Raw genomic sequence first — 21272 nt, 5'->3', positions numbered from 1 at the left:
TCCAACTGAATCAAATGATTTGTTAACACTGATTCCACTGCAACACTGACTGAGCTACAGGAGGAGCTGATATTCATTGATTCTTTGGCTCTTTCTGATTTCTGCACAATGGAAGAAAAGTTTCATCACAGTTATTCTTCCTTCAGACATGTTCACAAGATGCTGTCACTACAACAGAAGTGCTGAATTATGACTGGAGACAATATTTGTGTCTCTTCTCAAACAGGAATTTGTCAATGAACTGAACCTGAGAGGAGAGTCCTGGATTGGTCTGGAAGCTAAACGGCCATCAGGAGGATCTAAATGGGAATGGGTGGACGGATCAGCGCTGACACAAACGTGAGACATTAGTTTGTTTCTATTCCAGAGTTATTATTTAGAAGTGAAACACTGATGTTTTGGAAGATAGATCAGCAATACATGAGCTGAGCTATTTTCCAACAGCCCCACAAACTGAATGTAAAGAAAAGCAGAAATCCTCCTTTGAATGAACAGCTGTGCTTGAACTCTCTTCATCTGCAGTCTGTGATGACGTTCAGTTACAACAAGTCAGTTTGAAGGAATCAGGATTGAAACATGTTCAAAGCAGCGACCGACACATTTCACTTTGTTCAATTTGTCTTCATGTTTTTGTGCTGTAATGTTTCTTTTCTCACAGAACAAAAAGTGTTTCAGAGAATTCCTGTCTCTTCTTCTTTGGTGTTTGTAAAACTTCAGAACATATGAAGGAAGAAGCTTCAGTAAATATGACCTGATAGACACACATTTCAAAGTGATGTCTGTAAACAGCTGACAAAACAGTTTCAAACAGCAGAAAGTCAGCTCTGACTTCTTTTTATTCTCCATTTTTACAGCAGGAAGATTTCATATTCATCAAAGCTTGAAAGCTGTTTTAGTGTGCATGATGATTCTCAGAGAAAAGTCTAAAGGAGGGAAAGTGGGCGAGAAACCTGGGAAAGAAATACAGCAAATATTGGAAATATTCCAAAAGAGACGCATATTTATATGAATGTGACAATAGTTATGAGTTTAGTCCAGTTTCATATCAGATTTGATCTCTCTGACAGGTTCTGGGCAGAAGGATGGTCAGATTTTTATTCTGGATACCGTGGAGTCTGCTGTGACCGTGATGGGAGATGGACACAGTTATATTATTCTAATTCAATGACCTTCATCTGTGAGAAATGAGTTTGGTGCTTTGATGTAAATGTTTGAATAATCCAACCAAAGACACCTCACTATGAAATGTCCTGCATGAGCCTCAGACTCAGCTTACAGTCTTTACTTGTTCATTCTGCATCATATATTGATTACATATATTGTCCCTCTGTGCTCTGTGCTGTACAGTAAGGTTGGAAGTCATCCACACAAAACCTTGAAGTACTTCATTACTCTGTAGTTCCAGCAAATTGTTCTAATAAAAGTCAAAGTGCAGCTTGTCTTTACTTTGCTTTACTTGGTTTATTCATCAGCCTGTTGGTCCTAAAACTACAGTAAATGTCTTGTTTCTAAAAGTTCAGCAAAAAATATGTTTGATTAATAAGAATTTTAAATGTTCTGATCAGCTGGAACATCAGAAGGACATTTTTAAACCTCTGTGTATGTGAAAGTGACAGAAAGACATTAAATGTTAATTGTGTTATGTGAGTCATATATATTTAGTTTTGCATTTTATATGGAAGTTGTATTTTGATTTGAAAAACAAATATTTCACATAAAGCTTTAAGTGTTGATGACTTTAATTACAGATAAATTAACTTACTCAGTAACTTATTGTTTAAATAGTAAAAGAGAGAAAACGGCTTCAGAGCTCTAAGTGTCGCTATATTAAAGGTTCAACATTTAACTTGGAGACACTTTGAAATATTTCAAAACATCAACAGAATATAAAGAAAACATCTCTGACGTCACGTTCAACACATCTAAATATGAACTGAAGTTAGCATCCAGCTAATGTCAGCCTGTACGCTCATGTAATACCACTTTGTACCACAAGAGGCTGCAGTGAGTCAGCATAGTCTGCACTGAGCTCACATTTGTATAGTTGTTGTTGCACTACAGCATTAGGTCAGACCACAAGTGTGTTGTTCTTTTACAATAAACAGCAAAAGTCAGAAAGTGTGTTTGGATTGACAACAACTGTGATGACACATTATAACCTGTTATTAAAGTTCTGCCCCTGCTTTGATCAAATGTGGGTTACTGCTGGTTAGTTAGTGTGACTTCATACAAACCTGTGTGTTACACCAGTGGAAGAAGCTTTTCCTTCATCAGTCTTCTTGTTTCTTACTATAGGGCTGAACAGCTACACTAACACTCTCTGGCTCTATGCTGCCCCCCTGTGGTCACAGTTGTAGTCAGTGTTGGTATGAAATGTTTGAAAGCTTCAGCACCACAGACAGCTGCAGGCAGCTCCACCCTCTCTGTACCATGTCTTTCTTAAACAGAAATAAGACAAAATAGAAACAGTAGAAGAAAATATAAAAGGCCAATTCAAATATAAAATAGACACAGCGGTCTGCAGCATCAGCAGAAGTGATACAAACAGGTGCTGAGATGCAGTGAACATAGAGCAGCATTATTATTTTCAGACTAGTGGATGGGAAATAATACATGAGAGGGGGCAGAGAGGGAAGGACTCGAACGCAGGACTCAGAATAAAAAGAAGTCTTTAACATCCAGATATATAATGAACAAGAGCGAGCTGGAGCTCACAGAGGGACATACAGGGAACATAACAGATGTCTCAAAGAGACAGCACTTTATACACAAACAGCTGATTGGAAAACAGGACACAGTTTTGGGGGGGAGCTCCCAATTCTTACTAAAGAGTTCAGTGCATTAGTGATGGATCTATTAAGGTGGGATAAAGTTTTTACAACAGCTCTCACAAATCTTTTCCAATATGGTTTCAAATCTATCAGGACTGTCAAGAGCAGCTTTGTGATAAAAACAAATATCTGTGATGGAGAGGTAATCAAAGAGTGTCATGCTAAAATGCTCTGGGAAAAAAGAATCCTTTGGGAATGTGCTCTTCACCAGGTGAACTGTGACAACATGAATCAGGATTACTGAGGGAAATCTGGAGTTAGTTTATTAGGGTTGAAAATTGAATGCAGCTGTTTTAATTATTTTATTATACACAATGCAAATGTGCTCATATGAGTTGGCACTCTGTCTTTCGAAGGTCGAAAGCTTAGAGACATAGAGTGCACGGGGACTTTGCAGCAACGCTTACATACACATGAAAATGGTTTTCTGTAAGTCTCTGGGTGTCATGGTCCTGGTCGTTGACCCAGCGTTTTGTGTTCATTTTGGTGTCATCTTATGTGTTGTGTTCATTCTTATTTTGTATTAGTTCTTAGGGTTTGGTTCGTGTGGTTAGTGCTTTAGTGTTCTCCCTCCTGTGCTCTGTTCGTGTCCCTGAGCTTGTCTTTGTGAATTTCCTGTTTTACTTTGAAGGTCTGTGTCTGTTATCACTGTGATGTTGACCAGCAGGCGTTTAGGAGTCTTGTAAGGGCGGCTTCAAGATGGGGTCCGCCATGCTTCAGCATTTCGGCGAGGATTTCGTCCAGGCCTGCGGCCTTTCCACTCTTGAGGAGTCGGATCGCTGTCTTGACTTCAGTGATGCTGATTTGTCCGATATCGACAGGAAGAAGATCCATGGAAGGTGCCAGGTCTTTGGCCTCGAACCGTTGGGGTGGCTCAGGTTGGTTCAGAGTATCGCGGAAGTGTTTGACCCATCGTTGGTCTCTTCCTGTTGGTAATTGACTTCATCATGCGACGATCAGTTGACCAAGATGGCATCGGTGTGCCCATGGAACGAAGCGCGTAATCTCACTGACTTGGACTTCGCAGATGACATCGCCCTGCTGGGCTCGACTCAGGAAGACCTCCAAAAGTTGACCACGGCCCTGCAGAGGGAGGCAACGAAAGTTGGATTAAGAATCAGCGCCAAAAAAACCAAGGTACTCCGAGTTGGCTATGCACGTGCCCGCATTCCTGTTATGATCAACCAACAACGTGCTGAAGAGGTGGAGAATTTTACATATCTTGGCAGCATCATCTCGAATGACGGGGTCTCTGATCGGGATGTCGACGCCAGAGTAGGGAAGGCAGTTGGTGTCCTGCGACGTCTCCAACCTATTTGGAACTCGACCTCCCTGAATGTTAGGGTCAAGATCAGACTACTGAACTCTATCGTCTTTGCTACTGCACTTTACGCTAGTGAAACCTGGCGCTCAACAAGTGCAATTATTCAACACCTGAATGTGCTTCAACAACGTGGCCTGCGGCGAATCCTGAGAATTTCCTACCGGGACCGAATAACAAATGAGGAGGTCCTACGAAGAGCAGGCACCCGCCCATTAGCCGATGTTGTTGCAGAAAGGCGCTTCCGCTTTGCAGGACATATTTTACGCCTACCCCCTCATCGCCCAGCTAAGATTGCCATGGCATGGCATCCACGCACTGGCAAGCGAAAGCAAGGCCGACCAAAGACCACATGGCGTCGAACATTTATGGACGATCTGAGAACTGTCGACATTGCCTGGGACGAAGCTGAAGCAGTCGCTGCTGACCGACATCGATGGAGATCACTAGCTGCCCGATGCGCCGCCCGGCGTAGGAGGAACTAAGTCTAAGTAAGTCTGTTATCACTGTGTCAGCTTGTGTCTTCCTGTCGTCTTGTGAATTAGGTTCAGCTGTGCTCCCCTCCTGTGTGTCATTACCTGATTACCTTGTGTTTGTATATATAGTGTGTGCCTGCCTGTGTTCCTCATCGGTTCGTCTGTGTTACTCTGTTGTTCTGCAGCTTTCTGCTCCACAGCCTGCTCTTTGTTCCCAGCTCACCTCCTTATGTGTTTCCCTGATTGTGACCTTGTGAGTTACAGTTTTGTGTTTTGTTATTTTTAGTTCTCCCCAGTTTAGGGTTTTGTTCAGTTCCGCCCTCACTTTTGTTACTGAGCACTGTAAATAAACCTCACTCGCATCTCCACCACTGTCTGCAACTTGGATCCCCATTCACGCCACCACACGATAGCTGCACCAGCTGTGACACTGGGTCAGAGAGTCCAAACTAGGTATCCTGAACCAGACCTTAGAATCAGTAGAAGAACAATAAATAACAACATTAGATAACCAAGGCTACGCAGGGTGTGTTTTTGTGTCCTTGTGTCTCTGATTCCAGGAAAAGAAGCAGATAGGAGGTCGAGGGAGCAGCAGACGTGGAGTGAATGAGGAGTTGTGGCAGACTGCCACGCCGCTTCTGGAAGAACATAGTCATAATAATACATGTTCCTCTTGTAGTATAAAACTGTACCGCCCGCTCTGAGGGTCATCTTTGGTGTGAGGCTGACTATGGCATCACATCACAGTCCAGTGCTGTAAAATTGGAATTTCAAATACCAAAGCAAATGAAATCTTTTTAATAGACAGATATTTTCTCCTGAAATTCCTTCTGACATTTTGAACACGACAAGCTTCAGTTGAAAAACAGAGTGACTGCATCTCTATTTTGGTGGTGTCTAAGACCTGAAGACACACGCAGTAAGTGGACAAGCTCACTGTGGCCGGTTGGGAGAAGCTGGAACTAAATCCTATAAAACACATTTCCCTCAGTCGGGCTCAACAGCAGAGCAGCTCAGTCAGAAACATTTCATGTGTGTGCTGGAAAATAAAGTGTGTGACCTGAAGAGGCTGTGGTGGCCAGTCTGTGCTGAGAGAAACACACCAGTGACACAGGGCCCGACCTCATATTTCCTGTGACACTCATGTGCTTCTATGTACTTATGATGTGTACAGAGTCATGAAACCAGGAAGACTCATGAAAAAGGCATTATGTGCCGATTATTGCTGCTGACTTAGTTTCTATTTCTGTCGTATAACAGCCAGTTATATTTATAAAGAACTTTTTAGCTTCTTTTTTTATTTTAAACAAACTCTCAGTAAAAAGTTTGCTAACCACAATGCAAAGCAGAAATGAAGTTGGCCCCTCTGTTGGTGGTTTGGTCTGCTGCTACTTCCTGTTTGATGTCTATTAAAAGCTGCCCGACTCAGAAACAAACCAGACAGACACTGAAGCCTCGTCAAACACTCTCACCCACCAAGATGTCCGCAGAAATTCAAGCTGCAGCAGATTTTCGAGTGAAATACAGCAGAAGGACCCACAGTGATGGACGACAGAGAGAGTACAGCGAGGTGCAGATGATAGACGATGGAGAGCAGCATCCTGATGTTGGGATACAAGAAGCTGGTAAGTAGGAAGCAACAAACATTTCAAAAGTTTACAATGAAGGAGGGAAGTGCTGCATGACTCTAATGGCTTATCCAGCAGGAGCTCTTCGGTGGTGCAACAGAAGTTTAAAAACAAACTTGCTAGAAACTGTGTGGAGCACAAATAACCTCAGAAAACAAGTTGATGTACATTTTTCAGAGCCAATTATAATATTAGGTTTTTTTTAGGCTTCAGTGACACAGGCCTAGACACAAGTTAGTAACCCATTGGTGGCCTTCGTACACTATTGCTGGTAGATTGGTCTTGCAACGTTTGTGTGGAAGTGATCAAGTGTGTTGCATCGAGTGCGATGCAAACTAGAAACAGAGAACATTTACCTTCAGGGTTAAAGTTGCTAAAGCCAGTTTGTACAAAAGGTTCAACTTTTACTTTGAAGGTAAATGTTAAAGAAGAATCTTCATACACAAAAGTGAATTATGGAGTTCCACAGGGTTCAGTGTTAGGACCAGTTTTGTTTACATTATACATGCTTCTGTTAGGCAGTATCATCACAAGGCATAGCAGACATTACCACTGCTGTGCAGATGATACCCACCTTCATCTGTCTATCAAGCCACACACCAATGAGTTAAACTGGCCATCATTAAGTGGTCTCTATGCCTGCTTGGCTGGGACCTAACATCTCAAAATAAGTCTTCCTGTGAGCAAATTATGAAGATTATTCATAATTATCATTATTAATATTGTCCTTTGCTTTAAAAGAGGTTTGTCAGACACTGTTGAAGAATCAATACATGTGGGAATAAACTAAAGATATGATTTTGCACCAAATTATATCAACCATGTTTTCCTCCAGTAGAACATTTTACCTGATTTCCTGTAATTCTCAAATATACAAGATCAACTTGTTGGAAATGTCATTATTACTACAAGGCAGATCCATTTAATTAAGGCATGCACCAGTATTAAAAATCTCAATTAAAAAGAAATCAGTAATATTATTATATAAAAAAGTTGGGTTTTTTCCCTTTAGGTGTTGACACTCAGAAGAAGCTTCCAGCTGGGAAACGAAGCAGTTTCAGAGGTTTTGAAGTGAACCTGGGAGTGCTGTATCTGCTGATTCTGGCTGCAATCACGACACGCTGTGAGAAATTTTATTACCATGTTGTGTTATCTCTCCAAAACCCCATGTACTTAGAGACTGTGTCTGCACCCAAACCAACAAAAAACAAATGAAGAATGTGGATTATTAAACATTAGGTGTCTCTCTTCCAAATCTCTGTGAGTACATGAATTAATAATGATCATCAAAACTGTCTTACTCTGGCTTACAGAAACATGTTTACAGCAGGATGATTATATTAGTTTCAATGAATCAACACCTCCAAGTTATACTAATTGTTAGAATTCTCTACCCTTAGGCAGGATCGTGAGAAGACATAGCATACAGTTTCACTGCTATGCAGATGACACCCAATTCTATCTGTCCATGAAGCCAGATAACACACACCAATTAGTTAAACTGCAGGAATCTCTTAAAGACAGAGACTTAGAAACTAGACTATGAACAGAACACACAGCTGGGTATGAGGGAGACTGCAACGCAGGACAGAGGGAGATGCAGCCATAAATACACACAAGGGCAAACATAAAGACTGCTAATGAACCTAAAACATAAACCATAATACAAAAATGACACCAAAACACAAGAACTCAAAAACACTGGGTCACAATGACCCAAACCATGACATGTTTTTATTACAGGCTTTTGACAGCATGGCTCTCTGTTGTTGAGTAAATGTTCGATGGTTGCTTCAGACCACTCATAGTTCTTTGATTATATTAACAAACGTGACAGGAAACTGAAGGTAACAAGATATTTTACCATTTCTGCTTTTAGCATATTTGCATTGGGATCTTTTTTTTACCCACCCAGTTCAAGTGCATAGTTATAGCTGAAGTGGCTGCTATATGACAAACATGTTATAGTGAGACAAAAACATAACATTTAGATTGGACCCCATAACAGTGGCAGGCAGCCTGCATGCTTCTACCAGTGGTTGGACCGGATCTGCCCACAGTTTTTCCTATCTTTGGAAGGCTGACACTCCACTGTTTTCCTCAGCTGTCAATGAGTGATAAACATCAATCTTTATTTACTCTGGAAAGTGTCATAAAACTTTGTGAAAGGAGTCAGGGAAGCTCAGCCATACTGAGGTTTGAAGATAGGTTGAAATGTTGGTAGTTGAAGTCAAAGTAAACTTTAATATCTCTGCTATATAAAGTTCAGTTTAAAGAGAGACGAGACAACGAGGCTCCAGTTCCATACAGTGCAAGAGAAAACAATAAATCTAGGAAGAATAAGAATAATAATAAGAATAAATATATATATATACTTTGAGACTGAGGTAAGGGGAGCAAATAGACACATATACTAGTGTATATTTACTTTACTTTAGTGTATAGTGCTGTGTTTTTGCCACTGTTAACCATGGTTAGCCTCCGTTAGCTGCTGTTAGCTTTGGTTGGCCTTTGTTAGCTGCGGTTAGCCGTGGTTAGCCTCTGTTTGCTGTTCTTAGCTGTGGTTAGCCTCTGTTAGCTGCTTTTAGCCTTTGTTAGCTGCTGTTCACTATTGTTAATCAAGCTTTCTTTGAAGTGGCAGTAACTTTGTTGGGCTTTAACGTTGAGTGAATAAAGCCTCCTATTATGTGAGAATGAAATCAAACTATTTACCAAAGTGTAAGTGTGATTTTTAGAACACTTGAGCCTAACATCTGCTGGTATAATAATAGCTTATACCATGCTGTTGTTATGTTTGCTGTCCTTCTCTTGTTCCTTTGCGATGAGCGGGTTGCATGTCTAATCTGCTGACAATAAGTAATTGTTACAATATCAAGAAAAAATAAGTATGTCTATGCACGTTTCATGTGTTAGACTCCTGACTTCAGCTCAGGAGATGAGGGATGAAGTGAGGATGAGGAGGAGCATTTTATTAAGATTCTGTTCAGGTTTTCACTTCTTCTTCTTCTTTCGGTGTTATTCCGAGCGAGCCCCTCCAAGATGTAATCTAGTTTGCACTCAGAGGTCTTATTCTGAGTATTCACGGCAGCCGTAAGCTTCTCCAAGATCTTATCCGTGCTGCACTCAATGAGCCCATTTTGAGAAACTCACGCCTCGTCCCATCATTTCAATCCCAGCGGGCAGCCTTGTGGGGGTTTGAACAGCCGGTTCCGCTTTCTTAATTCTTCGATAAGTCAGGGCCAAGCCAGCTCCGATCAGCAAGGACCCTGTTATCATGGTTCCGAATAGGTCGATATCTTCAGCACTCAGGCTCACCCGAGCCCATACTTCACGTTGAGAAAAGGGTGTCAATTGCATTCAGGGACCAGTTGATCAAATCCATAATTCCTCTTTTACGTTTTAGAGAACAGACTGTGAGAGAATGTTCCAGGGAAAGTAATACAAAAAACACGAGACTAGAGAAGGACATAAGAGGCTAAGCAGGGAAGCTAAGGGAGAGGAGGAGGAGGGGAGGAGAAAAGTGCGACCACCTTTGTCAAGAGCAAGTGTTAAAACTTAACATGTTTTTCTATCAGGCAAAAGAAAAAGGTGTTGCTGACAAAGAGACATTTCCTGCTTTGTGCACACTGTGAGCATGAGGTGTGAATGTGGTTGTGGTTTGTCTCACCATGAGCTCACCTTTAGTTGAACAAAGAAAAATTTATTTATTTTTGTTTCATGCAAAATGTTTTCACACTTTTCTGAGTGGCTTTGCAAATATAAATACAATGAAATGTTCTATTTGTGTGTTCCACCACACTGGAGGTTTTTATTCACATTAATTAAATGAAAGTTTGGGTCTGTGGTTCTTTGCATGCTGCCACTTCCTCAAAGCTTCTTCCTGTCTGAAAGCAGACAGAAGGCTGGACAAGAAACACTGAGAGCAGCATCAGTACAGAACAGCTTGATATCTACCAGGGTCAGTACTGCAGAACTGTTAGAGTACAGCTTAAACTCCTGCTCAGCGTCTCAGTCCTCTCAACATGTCCTCAGATATTTATGCCAAACCAGATCTATTAAAGAAGGTGAGATACAGCAGAAAGGAGGACGGAGCAGAGTGGGAGCAGAGGGAGGTGGATATCTACGAGAGTACAGATGAGATCAGAGATAGTTATGATCATTTTCAATCGGAGGAAGGAGGTAAGTCAATTATAAAAACAAGAATTTGTAGAGCTCTGTGAACAGGAAATTTATTTACACACTTTAGTCACAGTGCAGATGTTATATTTCTTTTGTTTTTGGCTAAGCTGATACAACCTCAACCGCAGGTCTATTAAGCCTTTCGTGCATGAATTACTTTTCAAAGAGTTTTTTACATGTCCACTTAGGTGGACAACATACATTTGAAATTAAGTGTTTGGTATGGAGTGACGCATCAGTGTCCAATGTAGTGGTTTATGTGTAAGTAGACCATCAACACTGACACAAATACAAGACAGCCTGTAGTGACCACTATGTGTTAATCACAGACTGACAGGAAATAAGCACAGACCAACATCCACACTGCTTTCTAACAGGACCACAGACTCTGAATCCTCCTTCAGTCCTGAAGGGCTCTTTCAGATGTGCTACACTGGGTCTAAGAGTGCTGTGCCTCCTGATGTTAGCTGGGATCATCATCCTGTCCATATGCTGTAAGATAAGATACAACCTCTGAACTTCTCCTGCAAATGAATGTATGACTGATACTGAATCCCAGCAGCCAACAAACATGCAGCTTCACAACCAGAACGTCTCCTTCTGCCACAGCAAATACAGGAAGTACATGAAGCCAACACAGAAGCAGCAAACACTGCAGTTCCTTTAATGACCACTGGAGGCTGATGCTGAAAGCGAGTCAGTCCCCACAGACTCCCATGTTAAAATGAGCACCTTTGCTGCAGTAAAAACATGTTTCCATTCAGGACCAAATGAGTTTTGGTCTCTAAGGATAGTTTCCTCTTCATAAAAACTGCACGGTGGCATTTTAAATGGAATTCTCTGATCAATAATATGAGCTGCTGTGTGGTACAGCCTGACCAACACGTTGGTTTTGCTGACTGAGCTTCTAGTATTTCATGAGTCTGTTACTTAGCACTGATTAGCAGGTGTGTGTCTGTGTGCATGATTCCTGGCTCATATCTTGTGTGTGTTGTGGAGTGAATGTTCTTGTTGTTCCTTCAAACTCTTCACTCAACACGCTGATTCTGTGATTACATCAACAAAGCAGACAGGCAGCAGCATCTGCTGCAGACTGATGCAGGTGCAGCCACACTATGTTAGACAGTGGCCGTCTGTCATTGTGCGACTAGTTAGTTCACTTGCTGTATTAAGCAGGTAGCTAACAAGCTAATGTTAGCTCCATTCATCTGCTGGGATACATCAATTAATCTTTTTTTATTACATCAAATCACAACAACAGTTGCCTCGAGGTTCTTTATATTATCAGGTAAAGACTCCACAATAACAAAAACAACAACACAGAGAAAACTTCCAGCAGCTGCTGATGTTTGGATTTTAAGGTGGTTTGATTCTATGTTTTAAATCAGTTGATGATCTTCAGCTGACCTTTAGCTCCTGGTGGAGCTGTGACAGACTTAATGCTGGATCAGCAGAAACATCACAAATCTATGATGTGAGAACAGAGACGCCTGCAAAAGGACGTCTGAAAGCAGGAAGTTCCTGGAAGCTGCAGGAAGAAACATTTATTAATTATAAATAAGCAGAAAGAGGAAGTGTTGAAGCCTCAGAGCAGCTTTGACTGAATGTAAAAAGACATATTTTCAGTGAGAACAGGCACATGTCACATGAGTCAGAATCTATTCTTTCAAAGCATATAGATAACATCTCTGACTACAGGTGTAGAAATGCTGTTTGACTCTTCACCTTCTTCCTCCACACTGAAGCACAATTATTCTGAATCTTGTCAGTGGTTTTTGTTCACAGTTGATACGTATTTAGCTCATCAGATTTCCTGTAGTTCTAACACCTCCACCCACAGGACATGTTAAAGAGCAATGGCTGCAAGTTTCTGACTCTTATTGATATATTTGACAAAGCAGAGGAAGAAGATTATTTCTGTTCAACGTTTCACTCATTTTATTTTATTTTATTTTGCTTTCACTGAAATATTTCAGATGCTTTGAACAAGAGTGAAAACAAAAGACTTCATGCTAAATGTGACAAACTGAACCACGTTTACAATGACACCAAAAAGAATCACACTGAGCTCCAGGATGAACTTCAAGGTAAGCAAACACCAAGTTCTTATATCACAGATATATTTGTAGAACATTTTAACTTAATTTGAATCTTTTTTCTCTAAAGACACAAAAACCAGCCGGACTCAGTTACAGAGCCGTTATGATGAACTGAGTAAAAACCACAGTCAGTTACAGGAAGAAGTGAAGAAGCTGAAGGAGAAGATAGAAGGTAATAAAGTTTGAATAACTGATAGAAAACATCAGTGTTACACAGTGATAACCTGATTGTGTCTTTGTTTTGAATCCTAAATGTTTGATGCTGTGTAACAGTTTCTCTGTATAAATGTAAGTTTCAGTTCATTATGAATAAGAGAGAAAACCTGAGTTTAAATGAAGCATTTACAGGGAAAATGACAGGAACCAAAGATTCATGTGATACAACAGGACACAAAGTCTGACTTTAAAACATGTGTTTGACTTTAAGAGAAGTGTCCTGATCGATGGATGAGATTTGGAAGCAGCTGTTACTTTAAATCCACTGAGTGGAAAACTTGGTCTGACAGCAGGAGAGCCTGTCAGGATAAAGGAGCTGATCTGGTGATGATAAACAGCAGAGAGGAACAGGTGGGTGTGTTTGTTCATGTCTGTGTGATCTTTGATGGAGCTGACAGTCATCTGTTACTTGTGTCTTTGACCTGCTGTCAGTCTGTGACCTGCTTCCTGTCTCCACTCTGATGGATTTCTTGGATTCTCCTTTTTTGTTGTAAAGTTTTTACACATTTGACAAACATTTAATTTACACAGAAATGTTATAAAATGAGAGAAATCCTCATAATCCAGATTATTTTTCTGATTCAATCCAACTGAATCAAATGATTTGTTAACACTGATTCCACTGCAACACTGACTGAGCTACAGGAGGAGCTGATATTCATTGATTCTTTGGCTCTTTCTGATTTCTGCACAATGGAAGAAAAGTTTCATCACAGTTATTCTTCCTTCAGACATGTTCACAAGATGATGTCACTACAACAGAAGTGCTGAATCATAACTGGAGACAATATTTGTGTCTCTTCTCAAACAGGAATTTGTCAGTAATTTCAGAGGATACTCTTGGATTGGTCTGAGATCCAACCAGACATCAGGAGGATATGAATGGGAATGGGTGGACGGATCAGCGCTGACAGAAACGTGAGACATTAGTTTGTTTCTATTCCAGAGTTATTATTTAGAAGTGAAACACTGATGTTTTGGAAGATAGATCAGCAATACATGAGTTGAGCTATTTTCCAACAGCCCCACAAACTGAATGTAAAGAAAAGCAGAAATCCTCCTTTGAATGAACAGCTGTGCTTGAACTCTCTTCATCTGCAGTCTGTGATGACGTTCAGTTACAACAAGTCAGTTTGAAGGAATCAGGATTGAAACATGTTCAAAGCAGCGACCGACACATTTCACTTTGTTCAATTTGTCTTCATGTTTTTGTGCTGTAATGTTTCTTTTCTCACAGAACAAAAAGTGTTTCAGAGAATTCCTGTCTCTTCTTCTTTGGTGTTTGTAAAACTTCAGAACATATGAAGGAAGAAGCTTCAGTAAATATGACCTGATAGACACACATTTCAAAGTGATGTCTGTAAACAGCTGACAAAACAGTTTCAAACAGCAGAAAGTCAGCTCTGACTTCTTTTTATTCTCCATTTTTACAGCAGGAAGATTTCATATTCATCAAAGCTTGAAAGCTGTTTTAGTGTGCATGATGATTCTCAGAGAAAAGTCTAAAGGAGGGAAAGTGGGCGAGAAACCTGGGAAAGAAATACAGCAAATATTGGAAATATTCCAAAAGAGACGCATATTTATATGAATGTGACAATAGTTATGAGTTTAGTCCAGTTTCATATCAGATTTGATCTCTCTGACAGGTTCTGGGGAACAGGATGGTCAGATCCTTATTCTGGATACCGTGGAGTCTGCTGTGACGATGATGGGAAATGGAGACGGTCATATTATTCTTATTCAATGACCTTCATCTGTGAGAAATGAGTTTGGTGCTTTGATGTAAATGTTTGAATAATCCAACCAAAGACACCTCACTATGAAATGTCCTGCATGAGCCTCAGACTCAGCTTACAGTCTTTACTTGTTCATTCTGCATCATATATTGATTACATATATTGTCCCTCTGTGCTCTGTGCTGTACAGTAAGGTTGGAAGTCATCCACACAAAACCTTGAAGTACTTCATTACTCTGTAGTTCCAGCAAATTGTTCTAATAAAAGTCAAAGTGCAGCTTGTCTTTACTTTGCTTTACTTGGTTCATTCATCAGCCTGTTGGTCCTAAAACTACAGTTCTGGGTGTTTTTCAGGTTTTTCAACTTCAAATATTTTCATGATTTTTTACCCATTAAATTTTAGTTTAATGCTTTTTCATTATTTTTACAATATTCATTATATTTCCCAATATAATAAATATTGGAAGATAAGAGTCTAATCACCACCAGTGACCTCTGTCAAAGATTAATTCAAAGTTCAGCAACAAGATTGATTTGTTTGCATAAATATTTTGATGTCGTGTCAGATTTGAAATGTTTCACTCTTTAGACAAAATGCACATGAACAAAATCTGTAATCGTCTGCAACGTCCCAAACGTGTCAGCTCTAAACTGAAGATGTTTTGTGCATTTTAACATCGTTGTGCAACGTGTTGCTACATCTCTGGTCACAGGCTGCCGTGTAGGTCACAGCACGGGGTACAGGTCAGTGTAGATTTAACATAAACATATAAACGAAGGATGAGTGTGAACAAGTGTGACCTCCATGAAGAGAAAAACAAGACTCACCTCAATAATGAACGTGACGTCAGGATCCCACCTTGAGCTTTGTGTTAACAGGACTGTGGGCCCTCTGCCAGTAGGAGGCGCTACAAACTGACTGGTGCTTTGTTGTTGGAGCAGTCAGAGGTGGGGACGGGTGGACAGGCTGATCATTGGTCCCAGAATTGGTGTTATGGACATTTATGGGTCCTTAATGAACATTTGTCAGATCACATCTGCATATGTTCCTGGTCACCACAAGTTTTTCTTTCATTTAATGTAAATTGTCCCTTAAATATATTAAATATCGTCTGCTGTGTAACAAATATAATGTGTGTAATTTTAAACTTCAACTCACCTGAAAGTTTCCAGTCAGCCTCCTGCTGTTGCAGCTCCAACAGGCTTCCTGCTCACTTCAAGTTTAATCAGACTTCAGTCCAGCAACACATTTACAACCAACACACACACAGGCAGCACTGATGGTTGTACTTCAGTTTTATTGTTCTCAGAAATCAACACCAGTGAAAAATAAATTAATTCCTTGATTTTATTTTTTAAACATTCTGGTCGGAGGTGTAGAGGGAACTGCTCTCCTCACAGACCTGAAGGCTTCAAAACACTAAACTCAGAAGGAAAGTTCAAAGTTCAAATTCTGGCCAAATTCACATCAAACAAGGTTGAATAAAAGCATAGTCCTCCACGTAACTGGGATTTTTTTCAGACAATGAGACTAAAGGATTAAAGTCTGAATATAAAGACAAGAAATGAAGTGATAACTAAATAAAAACACCAAGTAAGAAACAGAGCGTTGTGAAAAATAACATTTTTTCCAACTAAACTTTGTTAAATTTGCTTCTCTGAGTAAAACTGTGGGTTGACAAACTGAACCAAAATACATTTACACAGAAAGAATCTCAGTTTTTACAACTTATATTTTCATCAGCCTCCCCAAACACAGAGACCAGTTTGAGCTTAATACTGCGACAACACCTGCACTACAAAATAATATGAATATGTAACAATAAAATGTTTGTATGGCTCTATGATTAGAAAATGATACACTGCATGGTAACTGAAATAAACAAAAACATGCAAAACTTTACATAAAAAGGCTTTAAAACAAAGACACTGGAGGTAATAATCAGACTGATGCAGGACAGGACCAACACACTAACAGATTACATCATTGTCATCAAACACTTTGCAATTTAAATCAAAACCTTTTGGATATTTTTATTTTATTTTTTCTGTCAGAGAAGCAACAGAGTAAAATAAAATCTTGTAAGACTAACAGGCTTTAAAGAAAAAATAATGAAGGAGACAGTTTGAAATAAGTTGTTGCTGGACCGTTTGGAGGCACTTAACCAACCAGGTTAAAAATATAAATGACAGACGAGTCTCTGATTAACGACCACAGGGACAGTTACAGACTGTATATAAAAGAAGGATGTAGCTTCTACGTCTGATTAGCCTTGAACCCTAAATTCTCTCTGATGACCAGAAGGTGGCAGCGTTTGACAGAAGTCTGTGGGGAAACTGACATAGTCGATCTGTGACCTTAAAGTTGAAACTTTCAGGGTCAAAATCAGTCGTTTTCAGTCTTCTTTAAAACCCACTTTATTTAATCAACTGTCCAATAAAGAATAAAAATGATAAAGTGGGGCGTGGTTTAAGGCTCCATTAGTTTAGATCATCTGTGTGTAGATGCAGAGTTCAGAGCAGTTCAGCTGCTGTTGTGAGGACTGAGGGAGCAGCGTTTGATTTAGCTGAGGGACCATTTATCATCAGAGGGACTGAAGGTAAGCAGTGGTACATTTAGATATTTGTCAGGGTTTTATTTACTTTGTTCAACAATCTGCTTCAAGCTGTGTTTACTTTGTAATGACAGAATTTAATGCAGACATTAAAGTCGATGGAGTATAGAGTCGTAGATTGAAGTTAACCTGGGATCCAGCAGCTGTGTCCTGATGACTGCAGAGATTCAAACTCTGCTTCAAAGACATTTACATTCTGAGGCCCATTTAGATCGTTTACATCTTGGTCAGTTCATGTTAAAGCACAACTGTTAATGACTGAACAATGAGAAGGGCACCAGTGTTCCTAGTGTTCATTTTCCATGTGTATCTATAAGTGGTTATGTCTCTTGTTGTACTGGTTTCCCTTCTTGTGGATAGAATTAAATATTCCACTGGTTGAAGCAAACAGCCCAACAGCCCTGTGATAAACCACTCACTGTGTGTTAACTAGGAGAGACTCTGTTCCTCCCCATGATCTTTATTGAAGCAGTTAAAAATAATGGACGGCTGTGTTTTTGCCCAGTTTGACACGTTACTGTACTTTAATGTGTCTATGAACTGAGAGGTCACGACCCCTTGACCATTTCCACTGGTTTCTCACATTGATCCCTTGCTTCTTTAAACAGCATCAGGAAACCAAACAGGATTCAAAACGAAACGTTAGAAACCAGCGGGGAACGTCATTGGTGGCTACATGAACCTTTGTTATACAGTCTGTGAGAACAGTTCACCTGTGAAACATGAACCCTCTTTAAGATCCGACGATTTCCAAACAATATTGTTGACAAATGAAAAACAAAATGTAAATTGTTTTGAAAGTTTTCTTAATGTAGCATAGATGTTACAATAGTCCCGACTGGTATCCCTTCCCGTCCCTCTACAATGTCCATAAGAAATCCTTTACATCAGGCACTTGTTGATTAGTCCATAGCAGCTCCGAGCCGCCCAATCAGAATCAACTCCTCTCAGTTAGTCCGCGCAGCGCCTCTCTTTAGTCGCCTCTTCGTCCCGACTTTCTCTTCCTCCTCCTTCACACTCCGAGAGGTGCGGTAGACGCCAGGAGACCTCAGCTCAATGTCACCCAGGGCCAGTGCGGGATCATCAGGCGCCACTGGTCGAGGGGCCGGGTAGTTGGGCTGGTAGTAGCGGTACGGATCGTCTTCCTCGACCTCACCGTAGTTCTGGAAGACGCTGGGTGGTAGTTGGACTGCGGGGACAGCGCCGCCGTCAGTGACATCCTCGCCTTCTGTGATGCCGACCAACCAGGCAATGAGCCAACCAGCAGCCCGGCGGATAGGCAGTGAAAAGCCCAAAACAAAGATGGCCAACCCCGCCACCACAGGAAGCAGTGTTTTGGAGCAATTTGTAGGGTTTTGATTGGGTTAGCAAGAACAAAGGGGTGGGTAAGAAGGAAGGAGCAAGAGACACAGAGACAAGGGTTACCAAAGGTTACCAGGTCAGGTTTATGAGTCAGTTAATAAGGTGAGGAGTTTAAAGTTTGGGTTACCCAGTCAGGATGTGTGAGTCTGGGTTAGAAAGTCAGTGTTGACAATATTGAGGGTCGTTAGGATAAAAAGCTTTAAATAAGTCAGACTGAGCTTTGATGTTTACGTTTTGTGAGACATTTTGTACAAATGTCTAAGTATTACCAGCCAAGTATGACATCATTCAAACTGTCATATTTTAAGTAACAATGTTTTCAGATATTGTCTTTCAAATGATAAGCATCTGGATACTTAACGTGCAAAAATATTCAAAGTTGTCGTGCAGATGAGTGTTTAGGACGAGTTACAGGAGTTTGTATTAAGTCAGTGGAGTCTGGGAATTAAAAAAGAGGAATTGGACGATCATAATCTAGAAGAAAAGGTAAGGAGAGGACGACCGTGTCAATGCTCACAGTATTTCTTTATCAAACTACTGATAATTCCATATTTTTCTTGCTCCTAAAAAATACAACAAAAAATTAAAACAAGCAACAAATGCATCACATAAAGTAGTGCTGTTTGTATACGGCACCTCAGTGAGCCACTCTAGATTCATGTGCACCAAATCTACGTTTGACTTTTAGGGATCTACAACTACAGGAAGTAATAATAATAATGGTCTTTGATGTGGTTAAGATTACATCTGCTGATGATCAGCTCAGATGATGATATATAATTGCATGTTGTTCTCTAAGTAATTCATGTCTGTGTAATACTGGGAGCAATATATCTCTTACAAAATGTTATGATTATGGTCAACGTCCTGTGAGTCCTCTGACAGATCAGGAATGTCTGCCAGGAAACCAGCAAATTTAAATGATCCCTCCCAATTCTTCCTGGATGAGTGGTCCATCATCAGGTCAGAAATATGCCAGAAGCTTGTTGATGGCTAACAAAAGCATCTGGTTGAAGTGCAGCTTGCCTGAAGGTATATTTAACCACATATTAGTTTGAGTGTTTGCATACTTTTAATCCAGATCCATAAGTCATTAAAGATTTAAGCTTTACAATCATTCCAGCCTGGAAAAAGAAGAGTTCAAAGAAATCCTAAAAAGCTCCAAATTACTACCACATTCCCGCCCATCATGAGTGTATGCAAACTTAACTGAAGCCACATCATGGTTGAAGTCACATGTGGTCTAACATGTGGGGTTGTTTGGATCATAGCAATAATTCTGATGGTGCTACATTGAACCTGCCACTGACTGTCAGGGATTTAAGGTTTTAGAGAGGGGATGAAAGTGGACACTGGGAAGGAAAAAGGGTGCATTGGATTTATAGCACGAGACAAAACAAATGAATTGCACAGCCCTGTTTGATTATTTGTGAACGTCTCAGTAATATTCTGTTGTGGGTTATTATGGGGGATAAAAGAAGGTGAAGACAGAGATGTGGAGACACAAACACAGAGACAGAAGAGTGATTACAACATGCAGACATTACTCACATGACCACCCTGCAGACTGCAAGCTGCACAGCTCCGTTTAGGCCACTGTGTGACCTTTAACCTCAAACACATCAGTGATGTAGCACCAACATGCACAGAACATGCTGAAGATGACTCCTGCAGGGTTTTCTTTAGCCTCTCAAAAACATGTTTGCTGACTTGTGATTGGTGCAAACTAACAGTGATCAGGATGCATGTGAGGGATCAGCTGTGAAGCTGCTCAGATAGAAATGCCTCCTGGGTCTTTGCCTGCAGCAGGAGGGAGAACAGACTGATGCTGCAAGGTAACATCTGCCTGCAGTGCTGCTTCATCACCTGCAACTTTCATGTGGATTTTGTAAAGTCATTTGTTGAATGTTTATATGGTGACATTTAATAACTAATGCATGCATTAGAAAACCCTGCATGGAGCATCTTTCCAGCAACACATTAAACCCACACTCACTGCACAGAGTGATTTAGCACCAACTGAGATGTTAAGATGCAGAGTTTATGACCACGTGTGGAATAAAACATGTTTTTGAGGCTTTTTCCTTCTACTTCCTTCCAGAGCTGATGTTCAAAGATCTGTCGTTTAAATGAGTTTTAACCACAATAAAATATTCTGTTCTTTTATTTTTCACTTTGAAGTCAAATAATCAGCATCTTTACTCAACATCTAGTCTCAGTTCAACAAACTGAACCTCATTTTGATCATCTTTAGCATCAACAGAAAAATCTACCACTGTAAAAGTCTGTGTATGATATTTAAAATAAGAAGCAGCAGAATAAATAAACTTTAAAAACTCAGCTGTTTTGACTCAAATGTTCAGAAACAAACTGTCTCAACAAATTCTGCTCAGAGTTGATTATTTTGGGTGAAATGAGCCTTTAAAGTCCGTAGCACGACCACTTTGAGGCTAAATGGTTAAAGACATCATCTCCGTCTCTGTCGCTGCATCGAGTCTGTTTTCTGAGCCCAGTGCGCTGCATGATATTTGAAATTGTACAAAATGTAAAAATCACACACTGAAGATGAATTTCTGTGTTTTTTAACTTCAACACACACACTGCTGTTTGTGAAACTGAATCCTGCATCTTAGCTGTGAGTGTATCTGAACGTGTTTCACCTTCAGATACACTGAGTGTGGGTGGATGACTTTATGTGAAGCACTAAATGTATAAAGGCTCATTTACACCATGAAGGCTGCTCTCACAGACCGGCACAGACTGATTGTTAAGGTGGAATTAAGAAATAAGTGTCTAAAGTTCTTAGAAC

At 40.3% G+C, this 21272-nt stretch overlaps 2 protein-coding genes across 4 annotated transcripts in view; one reads left to right on the top strand and one right to left on the bottom strand.

The window, feature by feature from the left end:
• Positions 1-2832: 2832 nt before the first annotated feature.
• LOC308384718 (C-type lectin domain family 12 member B-like) lies at positions 2833-14316 on the top strand (the record flags this gene model as incomplete). 2 transcript variants are annotated; one of them, XM_080863308.1, is made up of 7 exons in its annotated part: positions 2833-2861; positions 6109-6253; positions 7269-7379; positions 12412-12522; positions 12602-12706; positions 12962-13101; positions 13562-14316. In XM_080863308.1, 6 exons carry the CDS (start codon positions 6109-6111, stop codon positions 13670-13672), a joined length of 723 nt encoding a protein of 240 aa, XP_080719434.1. In that variant the 3' UTR covers positions 13673-14316. The 2 variants fall into 2 exon arrangements, with proteins under 2 accessions (XP_080719434.1, XP_080719433.1); XM_080863307.1 differs by lacking the exons at positions 2833-2861; positions 6109-6253; positions 7269-7379 and adding exons at positions 10279-10435; positions 10813-10929.
• A 1455-nt stretch (positions 14317-15771) lies between these two features.
• The window catches only part of col14a1b (collagen, type XIV, alpha 1b), a 169552-nt gene continuing 164051 nt past the window's right edge, over positions 15772-21272 (bottom strand). Inside the window, exon 48 of one of the 2 annotated variants that reach the window (XM_080862841.1) lies at positions 15772-18329. In XM_080862841.1, coding sequence (XP_080718967.1) covers positions 18049-18329 — 281 coding nt within the window. In that variant the 3' untranslated portion in view covers positions 15772-18048. The remainder of the gene's footprint in view (positions 18330-21272) is intronic. The other variant, XM_080862842.1, reaches the window with a different exon arrangement.

The sequence above is a fragment of the Rhamphochromis sp. 'chilingali' genome (genome assembly GCF_963969265.1).
Source record: "Rhamphochromis sp. 'chilingali' genome assembly, chromosome: 17".
In the NCBI taxonomy this organism is placed as follows: domain Eukaryota; kingdom Metazoa; phylum Chordata; class Actinopteri; order Cichliformes; family Cichlidae; genus Rhamphochromis; species Rhamphochromis sp. 'chilingali'.
Note: the sequence above shows the minus strand (reverse complement) of the source record. Positions and strands in the feature narration are given on the sequence as shown.